The sequence below is a fragment of the Saccopteryx bilineata genome, chromosome 10 (assembly GCF_036850765.1).
Source record: "Saccopteryx bilineata isolate mSacBil1 chromosome 10, mSacBil1_pri_phased_curated, whole genome shotgun sequence".
NCBI classification, from domain to species: domain Eukaryota; kingdom Metazoa; phylum Chordata; class Mammalia; order Chiroptera; family Emballonuridae; genus Saccopteryx; species Saccopteryx bilineata.
In genome coordinates, this window is record NC_089499.1 from 63188127 (window position 1) to 63201797 (window position 13671).

The window sequence follows — 13671 nt, forward strand, 5'->3', positions numbered from 1 at the left end:
TATATAAGGCCACATATTAGATATGTCACTGTGTTGTCACTTTTTTTATTTTAATTTTTTTAAATTAGTAACTGAGTTAACAGAGATGTACACAATGAATTGATGAACAAGGGAAAAAGGCCAGTTTATGCACTTTTTTGTAATATGCTATAATTTCATATGTAGTTGTTCCTTCATCCTCCTCACTTGATGTAGCTTATCCCACTGAAAGTTTGACCAGGAGGGTGAGCTGGTTATTTTTTGGGGTGCAGGGAAAGCATGTGTCTCTGAAAATGATATACAGAATTGTCTGGAGAGGGTTCTCAGCTTCCAAAGGCAATGGTGATACTTCTAAAAGGTTAAAAAACACACTGATCTTGGTGTGTCGCCTTAATGTAATTTCATTTACTTGAGAAGCTGACTCACTTTCTTATTATTTGTAGTGTTTAAGAGACATTTGCAAAAGCTCCAATAGTTGCAAAGTGATATGTTCTGGTATTCACTTGCCATGTCATTATTCTAGGTCATCACTCCTGAAGAAATCATTCACCCAGATGTGGACGAGCACTCGGTAATGACTTACCTGTCCCAGTTCCCCAAGGCCAAGCTCAAGCCAGGGGCTCCTCTTAAACCCAAACTCAACCCCAAGAAAGCCAGAGCCTATGGCAGAGGTAAGCACTGGTTGTGTTAGGTTTGAGGCTTGTCTTCTGGTTTTAGTAATTATGGTATGGCTTCAGGAGGAAGGTTCTCAAAATCAAGAATGTACAGGCTAAATCCTAGAAGACATTGTAAGCCTCCTTTGTCGGTGTTTGTTTTACCTAAAGGCCCACTTATTTATGGCCATCTTTTTCTGCCTGATGAATCTAGGGTTTAAGAACCACTGCTGATTTAATGTGATGGAGATGAGTGGGTTTGTTGCTTTCTGATTTTAGTGCACTAACCTTGGGATGAATAAATGACTGTTCCCATTTTTCAGATGAGAAATCAGAGGCATAGTCCACAGAGTGGGAGGGTGGGAGACGGAAGCCTGGGTCTTCGGGCTGATTTGATGATTCAGTTTTCCTTTGGTTGTGCTAAAACTGCCTCAGGTTTCCAGACAGGGTGGGAGCTACTGATAACCCCTGGCAGACACTTCCTTGCTAAGACATCCTGTTTATGCAGCTGCCAGGAATGTTCTGCTCTGAACATTATGTTGGGGTGAAGGAATTTTGAGGTACTTGGTGCTCTGGTTGGCACTTGACTTTAAGCGTGCTAGTTTTTGTGTTGGTTTGCTTGTTTTTAATCACAGTTTACATTCAGTATTATTCTGTGTTATTTTCTAGTGGATAGCAGAGTGGTTAAGACAATCATGTGCTTCCCCGAATATTTCAAGTACCTACCTGGCCCCATATATAGTTTTTGAGAATACTAACTAGTGTGTAAGGACAACAGTGGTATCTCAGCCAGTGTGATTGTTAATAAGGGTCAGCACAGTGAGATACAGCTTATTCCCTTTTCTATAGGAGTGCATTGGGTATCTTAATTTTCATAATATAATTGAAAAACATGTAGACACACAAAATAGCTTGTATATCCTCTCATAGCATCTATAGTTTTTACCATTCTAATGAGTAGTTTTTTCTCACCCTTAGTGTGTTGCATGCTTGTTTACATACATATATGTGTGTGATTGTTGGAATTATTTGCGGATAAATTTCAGACATGGTAACATTTCACGTCAGCAAAACTTGTCCTAAGAATAGGACATCCTCTTATATCACCACAATATTCCTTGTCACACATAAGCAAATTAACAACAATTTTGTATCAACTAGTATCCAGTTTTGTTTTCAAATTTATTGTCCTATGACTCTTTTAATCTAGAATAATTTTCCTTGACTTTTTAAAAAAATGAATCAACTCTCTGAAGAGTGCAGAGCGCTTGTCTTGTGGGATGCCCCATACACTCATTCTCTTTGAAGATAGCATTGCTGTATTTGGCGTGAGCTCAGTCTAAGAGGACCTGCAGTCAGGGTGCCGGTGGTGACCATGTGCTGTTCTTAACTTTGATGGCCAGGTCCTTCTCACCTGTCTTTCTAGTATGATTCAGACCAGAAGACAATCTGATTGTTCTGGAACAAACCCACATGCCATTTGAGGTCCCTTTGGCAAAGAGGTGGGTGTCTGTAACCTTTTATGATACATATAGACTGGGGACTTTGTTTGATGGCCTCCCCAACCTGCCATCACTCCAGGGTCAGCATGTCCATGCTTGCTTTGAAAGTGCTTTCTGTAAGCCACACCAAAGATGGGAGCTGGATTAAGGGATCTCTGGTTTTGTTTCTTAAAATTTATTTCATTTTTTAAAGGAATCTCTGATTTTAAAGGTTATGCTTCCTAAAAGGCAAAAAGCTCAAATAGTCAAATAAATATCTTGTCAATAAAATTTCTCAAATGGATTAAATCTAATCAAGGCATAAAATGCTTGTTTGCAATAACCTTATCTCTGATTGTCCAGTTTCCCCATTGTTAATGTGAAATGGTTTCCTTTTATTGCTATTTTTTTAAAAACGACAACTGGCTATATAGTTCAGGAATGTGCTAAGTCATTGCCATTTCCTTCATCTGCCTCTTTGTAAATGTTATATAGTCGGAGAATCAATACTTTTTAAAAAGCATGTGTGTGTACAAATACATATATGTATTATGTATGTATTCTTTATATTTTTTGTTGTGCTAAGTATGCATAGCATTCACTACTTTAACCATTTTCTCTTTCTTTCTTTCTTTCTTTCTTTCTTTCTTTCTTTCTTTCTTTCTTTCTTTCTTTCTTCTTTCAACAGAGAGAGAGAGAGTCAAAGAGAGGGATAGATAGAGACAGACAGACAGGAATTGAGAGAGATGAGAAGCATCAATCATCAGTTTTTCTTTGGGACGCCTTACGAAGGTGTCCCAATCACCTTGTTCATTGATTGCTTCCTCATATGTGCCTTGACCGTGGGCCTTCAGCAGACCGAGTAACCCCTTGCTCGAGCCAGTGACCTTTGGTCCAAGCTGGTGAGCCTTGCTCAAACCAGATGAGCCCGCGCTCAAGCTGGCGACCTTGGGGTCTCGAACCTGGGTCCTCCGCATCCCAGTCCGACGCTCTATCCACTGCGCTACCGCCTGGTCAGGCACTTTAACCATTTTCATGTGCACAGTTCAGTGTCATTAAGTACATTGATGATGTGCAACCATCTCCACTATTCATCTCCTTCCTAAACTGAAGCTCTGTACCCATTAAACAGGAATTCTCATTCCCTTCTCCCCTCAGCCCTGGCAACTACCATTCTATTTTCTGTCTCTGTGAATTTGCCTATTGTAGGTACCTCATGTAAGTGGAACTATATGGTATTTGACCTTTTGTGTTTGGCTTAATTAGTGTGTTTTCAAGGTTCATCTATGTTGTTGCATGTATCAGAATTTCATTCCTTTTTAAAACTGAACAATACTGTTTATATAGACTACATTGTATCTTTCTACTCTTCTATCAGTGGACATTTGGGTTGTTTCCACCTTTCAGTGCTGTGTATAATGTGCTGTGAGCATGGCTATACAAGTATGTTCAGTTGCTTCTTTTCATTTTTTGGGGTATCTACTTAGAAGTGGAAATTGCGAGATCATATGGTAATTCTGTGTTTAACATTTTCTTTCTTTTTAAGTAGGAAGACAAAAATAGTCATTTTCAGCAACAGGGTCATACATAAGACCACATGGGTAGGCCTTAAGATGTTACTTGTCCCGTGGAGAGACAAAGGGCAGGGATAGTTTGCTCTTTCCTGTGTGGCCACATTGCTTCATTCCTGCCTGCTAAACCAGGGACTAGAGAATGTTTTATTTTCTGGTTTCTAAACGGTTGAGAGGTTTGTTTTATTTCCCTCTGGGTGTAAATTAGACTGCAGTTACCAGGCAGTTACCCTTGCTGGTTATCTGCTCCCTGAGCCCTGACGAGCTTAGTTCCAGTGGGTTGTAGGCGAGAAGGCTGGGTTGAGGTAAACTTGTGGCCACAAATGGATCTTCGTAGTGGGCTTCCTTGTAGGTTTAGGTAGGTTGAAAGTGTGCATCTATGAGCTAAGCAGAGACATTTTTCAAAACCCATGGTTGTGTGAAGCATTCACTGCACAGCAAGACTTGAACCCTTTTTATTCCGAGTAGATGTGGGGAAGGGTTGTCCGCATGGTGAGCGAAGCTCCCGGGAGTTTAGAGTGCAAGCTGTGGGTCAGCCTCCTAACCAGCCCTTCTGGCCAGAGTCATGGCTGAGCTGCAGGGTTAGTAGTTTCTCTCAGGCTGTTGGAGTCAGATGGAGTGGGTTTTTATGAATATAGTAAGTGCATGTTTAAATCTAGTTATTAAATGATGTGATCACTCTGTGAATTTGAAACAAAAGAAAAATGTATAAAATAACTGAAAGCATGCTTCCCTACTGCTGGTCCCATCCCTTGCTTCATTCCGAGGTATTTCTTTCCAGACTTTCCTGTCTTGTTCTATTTATACATAGTTGGCAATGAGGTTCGGCTATGTATTTCCTTCAATTTGCATTTCTTTCCTAACAATGTGTGAATATTATCTTGTTCTATAATAATGAACCACCAGTTTTTCTTAAACTAAATTATTTATGGAAAAACGAATACAAATCCAGGGTATGTAGTAATAAGTGACCCAGTGTTTTTAATGGACTGATGATGAGAGAAAGAAGAGGTAGTAGAAACCGAGAGATTTAACATGACGTAAGAGACTTAGTAACCAGGCAACCAGTTGTAATAGATGAACCTTACGTGGACCCTATTTCAACTAACCGTTAAAAAGAAATTCATGATACTTATAAGATAATTAGAAATTTGAATCCTGAATATTTGCTATTAGGAAATTATTGTTAATTTTTTTGATGGGATAGTTTTTTGATGTAGCTAGTCTAAACATGTCTTTTAGAGATATATAGTGAATGTTGATGAGAGGAGAGTGAGGACTAGGATTTGCATCAGGAAGAGGGAAGTGGTGGGGGTACAGGTGTGAGTTAGTTGTTGCTGAGGCCAGGTGACGGGGTTCGTCTCCAGTTTTCTGTGTCTGTATAGGTTTTAATTCTTTATAATGAAAAACTGAAAACGAAATTATTCTTGAGCAAATTTTGCTGCGGGGAAGATGGAGTGGAAGTACTTTTTCTACCTCCTCCCACTAAGTACACCTAAAATCCTTGGGCATTTTATACAGAACAAACAGAAGAAGGCTCTGAAGACAGTAAGTAAGGCAGACTAACTAGGGACCTGGGGATCCAAGGACTGACACAGTAATGAGTCCCTTGCTTTCACTCCTGCCTCACAAATCCCAGACTTGGAACTGAATAAGCTGACAGCCTGGAAATGCCAGTGAGCACAGACACAAAAAGTCCCAACAGTAGCCTGCTCTTTCTACCACAAGACCAGGAAAGGGCAGCCTAGCAAGGCAGCCCTCTCTTAGACGCTCACTGCTTTGCCGCAGCCCAACACAGCTGCAGTGGCTGTGGCCCCAGCCCCGCTCACACCAGCACAGCCAAGTGCAGGCCTGGACTTCACCACAGTGATGGCAATGGGAGCCGTCTGAGTGGTGGCGCGGCACTCCTACCCCTTTCAGCCGCTGGTGGGGGAGGGCTGATAAAAGCTGGAATTCCCAGTCGCACACACCGGTAATTAGGAGCCCCCTCACTTTGAGAAGCAGTGCAGGTTGAATAGGGAGCCTGGACTTCTTCCCCCACTGGCAGTAACAGGGTATGCACCCCTCCAGCCCCTGCTGAAGTGCTATTATACAAAGGCAACCTCAGAGTCTCATAACACTCAGAATATCCAGGTTTCAATAACAAAAATCTCTCATTATACCAAGAACCAGGAAGATCTCAAACTGAATAAAAAAGACAATTAGTTGATGCCAACACTGAGGAAATAGAGATGTTAGAATTATTTGATAAAGATTTTATTTTTTAAAAATGTTTATTTTATTGATTTTAGAGAGAGGCAGGGAGAGAGCGAGAGAGAGAGAGACAGGAATATCGGTCTGTTCCTGTATGTGTCCTGACTGGGGTCAAACTAGCGACCTCTGTGCTGTGGGACAATGCTCTAACCAACTGAGCTATCCAGCCAGGACAGAATTATTTGAAAGATTTTAAGGCAGCTATTATATAAAAGGCTCCAACAAACAATCACAGGTACACTTGAAACAAATGAAAAAATTTTGAAAATTTCAGCAAAGAAGTAGAAGATATAAAGAAGAACCAAATGGAAGTTTTTATCTATCTATCTGTCTATCTATCTATTTAAATTTTTAAGAATAATTAAAAAAATTTTATTTATTGACTAGAGAGTGGAGAGAAAAAGGGGGGAAGAGGAGCAGGAAGCACTAACTTGTAGTAGTTGCTTCTTATATGTCCCTTGACCAGGTAAGCCCAGAGTTTTGAACCTGCGACCTCAGCATTACAGACTCATGCTTTATCCACTGCACTACCACCGGTCAAACTATTTATTTAATTTAAAAAAATGTATTTATAAATTCCAGAGGGAGAGAAACATCTATCTGTTCCTGTATGTGCCCTGACCAGAGATCAACCCACAACCTTTGTACATTTGGACAACACTCTAACCGACTGAGCTACCCTGCCAGTGTCCAAATGGAAGTTTTAGAACTGAAAAATGGAATAACTAAAATAACTGAATGGGTGAGTTTAATAGCAGAGTGGGAAGACTGGAAAATAGAGCAACAAACATGACCCAATCTGAATGACAGAGACAGTAGAAAAAAATGAACACAGCCTTGGGGACCTGTGGAACAACAGATAATAAACATCTAGCATTCATATCATAGGAGACCCAAAAGGAGAGTAGAAAGGGGGCAGGGCTAAAAAATGCCCAAAGAAATAATGGCTGAAAATTCCCCAAATTTGGCAAGGTACAGATTCAGGAAGCTGAGCTAAACCCAAACAAGATAAACACCAAGAAAAATGTTCTCACCCAGCCACATGTTAGACAAATTTCAAGAAACTAGACAGTAAAAGCTTGAAAGCAACAAGAGAAATGACACCTTACCTGTTGGGGGAAACTATGGCAGATTTCTCATCAAAGAAAGTGGCACAACATTCTTCATGTGCTGGAAGAAAAGAACTATCAGTATCCTATATCCAGGGATGAGAATGTCCTCTAAGAATGAAGAGGAAATTACGACATTCTCACCTGACCAGGTGGTGGTGCAGTGGATAGAGCATCGGACTGGGATGCTGAGGACCCAGGTTCGAGACCCCGAGGTCGCCAACTTGAGCACGGGCTCATCTGGTTTGAGCAAGGTTCACCAGCTTGAGCCCAAGGGCGCTGCCTCGAGCAAGGGGTCACTTGGTCTGCTGTAGCCCCCCGGTCAAGGCACATATGAGAAATCAATCAGTGAACAACTAAGGAACCGCAACAAAGAATTGATGTTTCTCATCTCTCTCCCTTCCTGTCTGTCTGTCCTTATCTGTTTCTCTCTCTGACTCTCTCTGTCTCTGCCACACAAAAAACAACAACAATAAAACAAACATAACAACAAAAAGAGACATTCTCAGATAAAGAAAAATTAAAAGAATTTGTCATGAGCACATCTACCCTAAAAGGATGACTAAAGGAAATTCTCTGGACAGAAAGGAAGCAATGAAAAAAGAATCTTGGAACAACAGGAAGAATGAACATGGTAAGCAAAAATGTGGATTGCCATAAGAGACTTTCTTCAAAAAACCATAAGCTACCAAAGCTCACCAAGATGAAGTAAATAACCTGAGTGGTCCTATAACTATTAAAGGAATCAAATTTGTAATTGAAAAGCTCTTGGAAAACAAATCTCCAGGCTCAAATGATTTAACTGGAGGAAGAATTAATACCAATTCTACACAATTTCTTCCAGAAAATGAGGAGGAAATACCTCCCGATTCATTTTATGAACCCAGTATTGCTCTAACCACACACAGGAAATGCCAAAAAAGAAAACTACAGACCAGTATCCCCCCATAGAATTTTGTAGTACATAAAAATAATTATTCATCAAAGCCAAATGAAGTTTATTCAAGGGGTGGGGTACAAGTCTGACATGTGATTAGAAAGTTAGCAAAAGCTATTCTCACAGGCTAAAGAAGAAAAATCACGTGATCATATCAACTGATACAGGAAAAGCATCTGACAAAGCTCAACAGCCATTCATGATTATAACTCAGAAAAAAAGGAATAGAGAACTTCCTCAATTCAATATAGAGTAGCTGCCACAAAATAGTTACAGCTCAGTATAAATAATGGTGAAAGACAGTGTGTTCCCTAAGATTGGAATAAGGCAAGATGTCCACTCAGCCCTGCTATTCAATGTCATGATGTAGGTTTTAGCTGACACAGTACAAGGAGAAGGAAATAAAAGCCACCTATTGGAAAGTAAGATATAAAACTGTCCCTATTTGCAGATGACATAATAGTCCATGAGAAAATATTTAAACAGCAAAAAGCTCTCTTTAAATAAGGTAAACACAGTCTCAGGATATTAAAACCAACATACAAATACCAATTATATTTTTGTCTACTAGACATAACAAAAAAACACCAAACTTAAAAATGCCATACCATTTACAGTCGCTCAAGAACTTGAGAAATAAGTGTAAGTGTGACAAAATATGTATAGGATTTACGTGCTTAAAACTACAAAACCACTAATGAATAAATCAAAGAAGATCTAAATAAATGGGGGTCTGACCTGTGGTGGCACAGTGGATAAAGTGTCGACCTGGAACACTGATGTCACTGGTTCAAAACCTTGGGCTTGCCTGGTCAAGGCACATATGCAAGTTGATGCTTCCTGCTCCTCCCTCTTCTCTCTCTCTCTCTTCTCTCTAAAATGAATAAATAAAAATCTTTAAATAAATGGGCAGAGGTACTGTTTTTATAAATTAAAAAAAGTCAAAGTAAAGATGTCAGTTCTCCCCAAATTGTCATATAGGTTTAACACATTTGCTATCAAAATCCTGGCAAGATTTTTTTGGTGGACATAAAAAAGATTATTATTTCAAAATGTATATGAAAAAGCAAAGGAACTATAGTAGGGAAATTAATTTTGAAAAAAAAAAAGAACAATAAAGGAAGAGTCATTATACCTGATTTCAAGACTTAAAATAAGCTACGATAATCAAGACTGTGATACTGTTGGAGGGATAGATGCATATAGGTCAATAGAATGGAGTACAGAACTCAGAAAGATTCCCATTTCAATATGCACAACTTATTCTTTACAAAAGTGCAGAAGCACTTCTCAACACATGATGCCCGAAAGAAAAAAAAGGAACCTCAGTCTAACTCTGACACTTTATATAAAAATTAAGTCAATTGACCATAGACTTGAATGTAAGACTATGTAACTGTAAAACTTAAAACCAGAAGGGAATCTTTGGAATCTAAGACAATGTAGAGTTCTAGACTTGACACTAAAAGCATGTTCCATAAAAGAAAAAGAAAATGGTAAGTTGGAGTTCATATCAAAGTTAAAAACTGTAAAAAATGTAGGAAAGTATGGTTTGTCTTAAGGCAGGTGCACAAGGAGGTGACTGTATGTTCTGTTAGGGAGTTTCTCATTGAAGGGTGCATTCCTGGGTCCCCCACTCTTCTGCGGGACTAGCTCCCTTAGCCTGCACCATGCTACAGGCCACCTGGACAGCTTCTCAGATAGGACTCAAATGTTGCTCCAAGGGCCTGGGAAGACTTTTTCAAACCTTGCAAATTAAGGGGATGAAAAGATAAGCTAACGACTGGGAGAAAATATTTGGAAACCACATATTCAACAAAGCACTAGTGTCTAGAATATAAACTCAATAGTTAAAATAAAATAAAACAAAATAATCAAAACTACCCAATTAGAAGATAGGCAAAGGATAGAAACGGTCATTTCACCGACTAGACTGTACAGATAGAAACTGTCATTTCACCGACTAGGCTGTACAGATAGAAACTGTCATTTCACCGACTAGGCTGTACAGATAGAAACTGTCATTTCACCGACTAGGCTGTACAGATAGAAACTGTCATTTCACCGACTAGGCTGTACAGATAGAAACTGTCATTTCACCGACTAGACTGTACAGATAGAAACTGTCATTTCACCGACTAGACTGTACAGATAGAAACGGTCATTTCACCGACTAGACTGTACAGATAGAAACGGTCATTTCACCGACTAGGCTGTACAGATAGAAACGGTCATTTCACCGACTAGGCTGTACAGATAGAAACTGTCATTTCACCGACTAGGCTGTACAGATAGAAACGGTCATTTCACCGACTAGGCTGAACAGATAGAAACGGTCATTTCACCGACTAGGCTGTACAGATAGAAACTGTCATTTCACCGACTAGGCTGTACAGATAGCACAGCAGCACGGGAAAAGGTATTCAGTGCCATTGCATAGAGCAGCGACTTGCAACCTTTTCATTATAGTTAATTCAACATTAACTAATTACTAAAATTTTAAAATTACTAAAATATATTGAGTGTTTTTTGCTGATCTGACAAAAAAAATAGGTGTAATTTTGATTCATTCACACCAGATGTTTAATGTGTTGCTGTTATTTTTTTATTTGACAATCTAAGGGAAAAGAGGTCAGTGCCCCAGACTAAATAGTCAGGTATTGCATGTTTTAAAAATTGTTGCAGCACAGCAGTTGAAAATTGAAGCCACAGAGAAATGCAAGTTAAAACCACTGCAGACCTATTAGAATGACTAAAGTAGAAAGCAGTGACAACAGTAAGTGCTGGCCAGGATGCAGAGAAGCTGGATCCAGCCAGATCCCTCACACATTGCTGATAGGAATGTAAAATGGTCCAGCCACTCTGGAACAGAGTGTTGTAGGCAGTTTTTAAAAAGAATTAAAATGCAACTACTGTTTGACCCAACAGTTGCACTCCTTGGCATTTATCCTGGGGAAATGAAAACATGGTCTTACACAAATCTATATGTGATGTTTATAGCAGTTTTATCAGTTACAGACAATTGAAAACAACCCAGATACACCCTCCCCCTTTCTCTTTCTCTCTCCCTCTCTCCCCCTCCCCCCACAGCCATGGCTCAAATGGTTCTAGCAAGTTGGCCTTGGGTGCTGAGGATGGCTCCATGGCCTTGCCTCAGGCACCAAAATAGCTCCGTTGCTGAACAATAGAGAAGTGGACCCAGATGGGAAAACCAGTAGGAGGCCTGACAGGTGGATCCCAGGCCGGTTGCATGTGGGAGTCGGTCTCTCTGCCTCCCCACCTCTCTTCACTTAATTAAAAAAATATTATAATGTATGATTCCATTTATGTAACATTCTGGATATGATAAAATTAGAGATGGATAGCAGATGAGAAGAGAATGAGGTGGGAGGTCAGAGGATGTGACTAGAAAAGAGCAACATGAGGGATCCCAATGAAGGTGGAAATACTCTTATTTTGGCAGTGTCAAGATCAGCGACCTTGTTATGATACTGCACTGGAGTTTTGTACAATGTAACTGTCAAGGAACTGAATAAAAGTATATTAATTCTTATACTTGCATGTGAATCTGTCTCAGATTAAATTGGGCAGTTGTCTCAAAATAAAAAGGTTAATTAAAAAATAATTGAATGCAATTTTTAAACATTTTACTACAAAATTGTCTTTAATGAAAAATGAGCCATTCTCCCTTGTTTCATTCCTCCTCTTTCTTTCTTTTTTTTTTTTAAATACTTTTTTTTTTTCTTTTTCTGAAGCTGGAAACGGGGAGAGACAGTCAGACAGACTCCCGCATGTGCCCGACCAGAATCCACCCGGCACGCCGCCCACCAGGGGCGAAGCTCTGCCCACCAGGGGGTGATGCTCTGCCGTGACCAGAGCCACTCTAGCACCTGGGGCAGAGGCCAAGGAGCCATCCCCAGCGCCCGGGCCATCTTTGCTCCAATGGAGCCTTGGCTGCGGGAGGCGAAGAGAGAGACAGAGAGGAAGGAGGGGAGGGGTGGAGAAGCAAATGGGCGCTTCTCCTATGTGCCCTGGCCGGGAATTGAACCCGGGTTCCCCGCACGCCAGGCCGACACTCTACCGCTGAGCCAACCGGCCAGGGCCATTCCTCCTCTTTCAAAGTTGCCTCCCTCAGTGCCAGCTCCACTGTCAGTCTCCCTTCTTTTTTCATAATTGTATAGATTTCTGAATTGCTCTGATTATTTCAGAATTGATTGTTGCTTACATAACAAGGAAAAAATTAGGGATTGGAACTCGTTGTTGTGTTATTCTTGGCATGGCAGTTTGTCCCTGTCTCCCATGTGGTGGCTGCAGGGCCGAGTCCTATGTCTGGGTGTCCTGAAGGAGACACAAGGGCTGATGGCTTGTGTCAGGGCCTGGCCCAGCTTGTAATGTGCTTGTATAAACCTGTGGCAGGAATCGAGCCCACTGGAAACATGGTGAAGCAGCCGGCCAAGTTTACTGTGGACACTATCAGCGCCGGGCAAGGAGACTTGATGGTGTTTGTCGAGGACCCAGAAGGGAACAAAGAAGAGGTATGGTGGAAAATGCTGCCTCCTCTGTAAGAATCCCATGGGATTTGTCACAGGGCTGGGGCTGTGCCTCCATTTTTCTCATTAAAACTCACAACAAAAATTGTTTTTTACCAAAAGGATCCTGAGGCTTCCATGGTTGAAGTTACTTATCTAAAGGCTGTGCCTTGAAAATTATAAATTGATACCCAAGATCACAATGTTTAATAAAATAAAGTATACTTTGATTTTCGCAAAAGCCTAGTTAGTTGAGGTTTTAGATACTGATGGCCAGAATAACGGTAACAATACAGTTCTGAGGTGTTCCTCTCTTCCTACTCTGATCATCCTTTAGTTTTTCCCTCAAGGACTTTGCAAGTACTGTTCCTTTTGTCTACGTATCTTCTTAAGACTATATTTTATTTCTAGTGCTTCATAATATCTGAAATTCTAAGTTCACTGGCATATTGTTAATTTCCTCCACTCTAGCAGGGATTCTACCTGATTTTCTTCTTTTCTTTTCTTTTTTTCTATACCTGATTTTCTTTATTTGGGGGTACCTAACACTGGGCCCAGCATTTCATGAATACCTAACATATATGGCCAGTAAAGATTTAAGTTACTTGCTTTATAATCTCTCTCATCTGGAGAGTTTCAGCCCTATGACAGCAGAGAGTCCTGACTTGGTTATACCTTTGTGTTACATTATTTGTTTCTGTGACTTCAAGCTACTCTTTTCCTGGGCAGTTCTGTAGGAGTGATGGGGCAGGAAATAGCCAGGACAGGTTCCTGACCTGCCAGCTCTCTGCAAGAGATTGGCTCTATCAGAATGCTTTTACTCATACCTGGTGCCTTCTCTAACTGCTGCTCATCTTCTGTCCTAGGCACAAGTGACCCCTGCTAGTGACAAGAACAAGACTTACTCTGTGGAGTATCTGCCTAAGGTCACCGGGCTGCACAAAGTAAGATGAAGTGTCATGGCTGTTGCTTGGAATGCTCTTCGGAGCTTGCTTCAATATGTGTGGAAGGAAGGATATCTTAGGAAAAAGAGCAATTTTCTTAAGATAACTTCTGATTTTCCTTTCTGATTATAAAAGTACCCATGCTCATTATAGAAAATTCGGGATCCCCATGAATCAGACTTGAGACATTAGCAAATCTATCTAGATTTGTTGAA

At 40.5% G+C, this 13671-nt stretch overlaps 1 protein-coding gene across 9 annotated transcripts in view; it reads left to right on the top strand.

Moving 5' to 3' along the window:
- Positions 1-13671, top strand: part of FLNB (filamin B) — a 165751-nt gene that overhangs the window by 68132 nt on the left and 83948 nt on the right. For all 9 annotated transcript variants that reach the window (XM_066245747.1, XM_066245749.1, XM_066245745.1 and 6 more), the window contains exons 4-6: positions 503-650; positions 12400-12518; positions 13379-13456. In XM_066245747.1, the coding sequence (XP_066101844.1) occupies positions 503-650; positions 12400-12518; positions 13379-13456 (345 nt within the window). The remainder of the gene's footprint in view (positions 1-502; positions 651-12399; positions 12519-13378; positions 13457-13671) is intronic.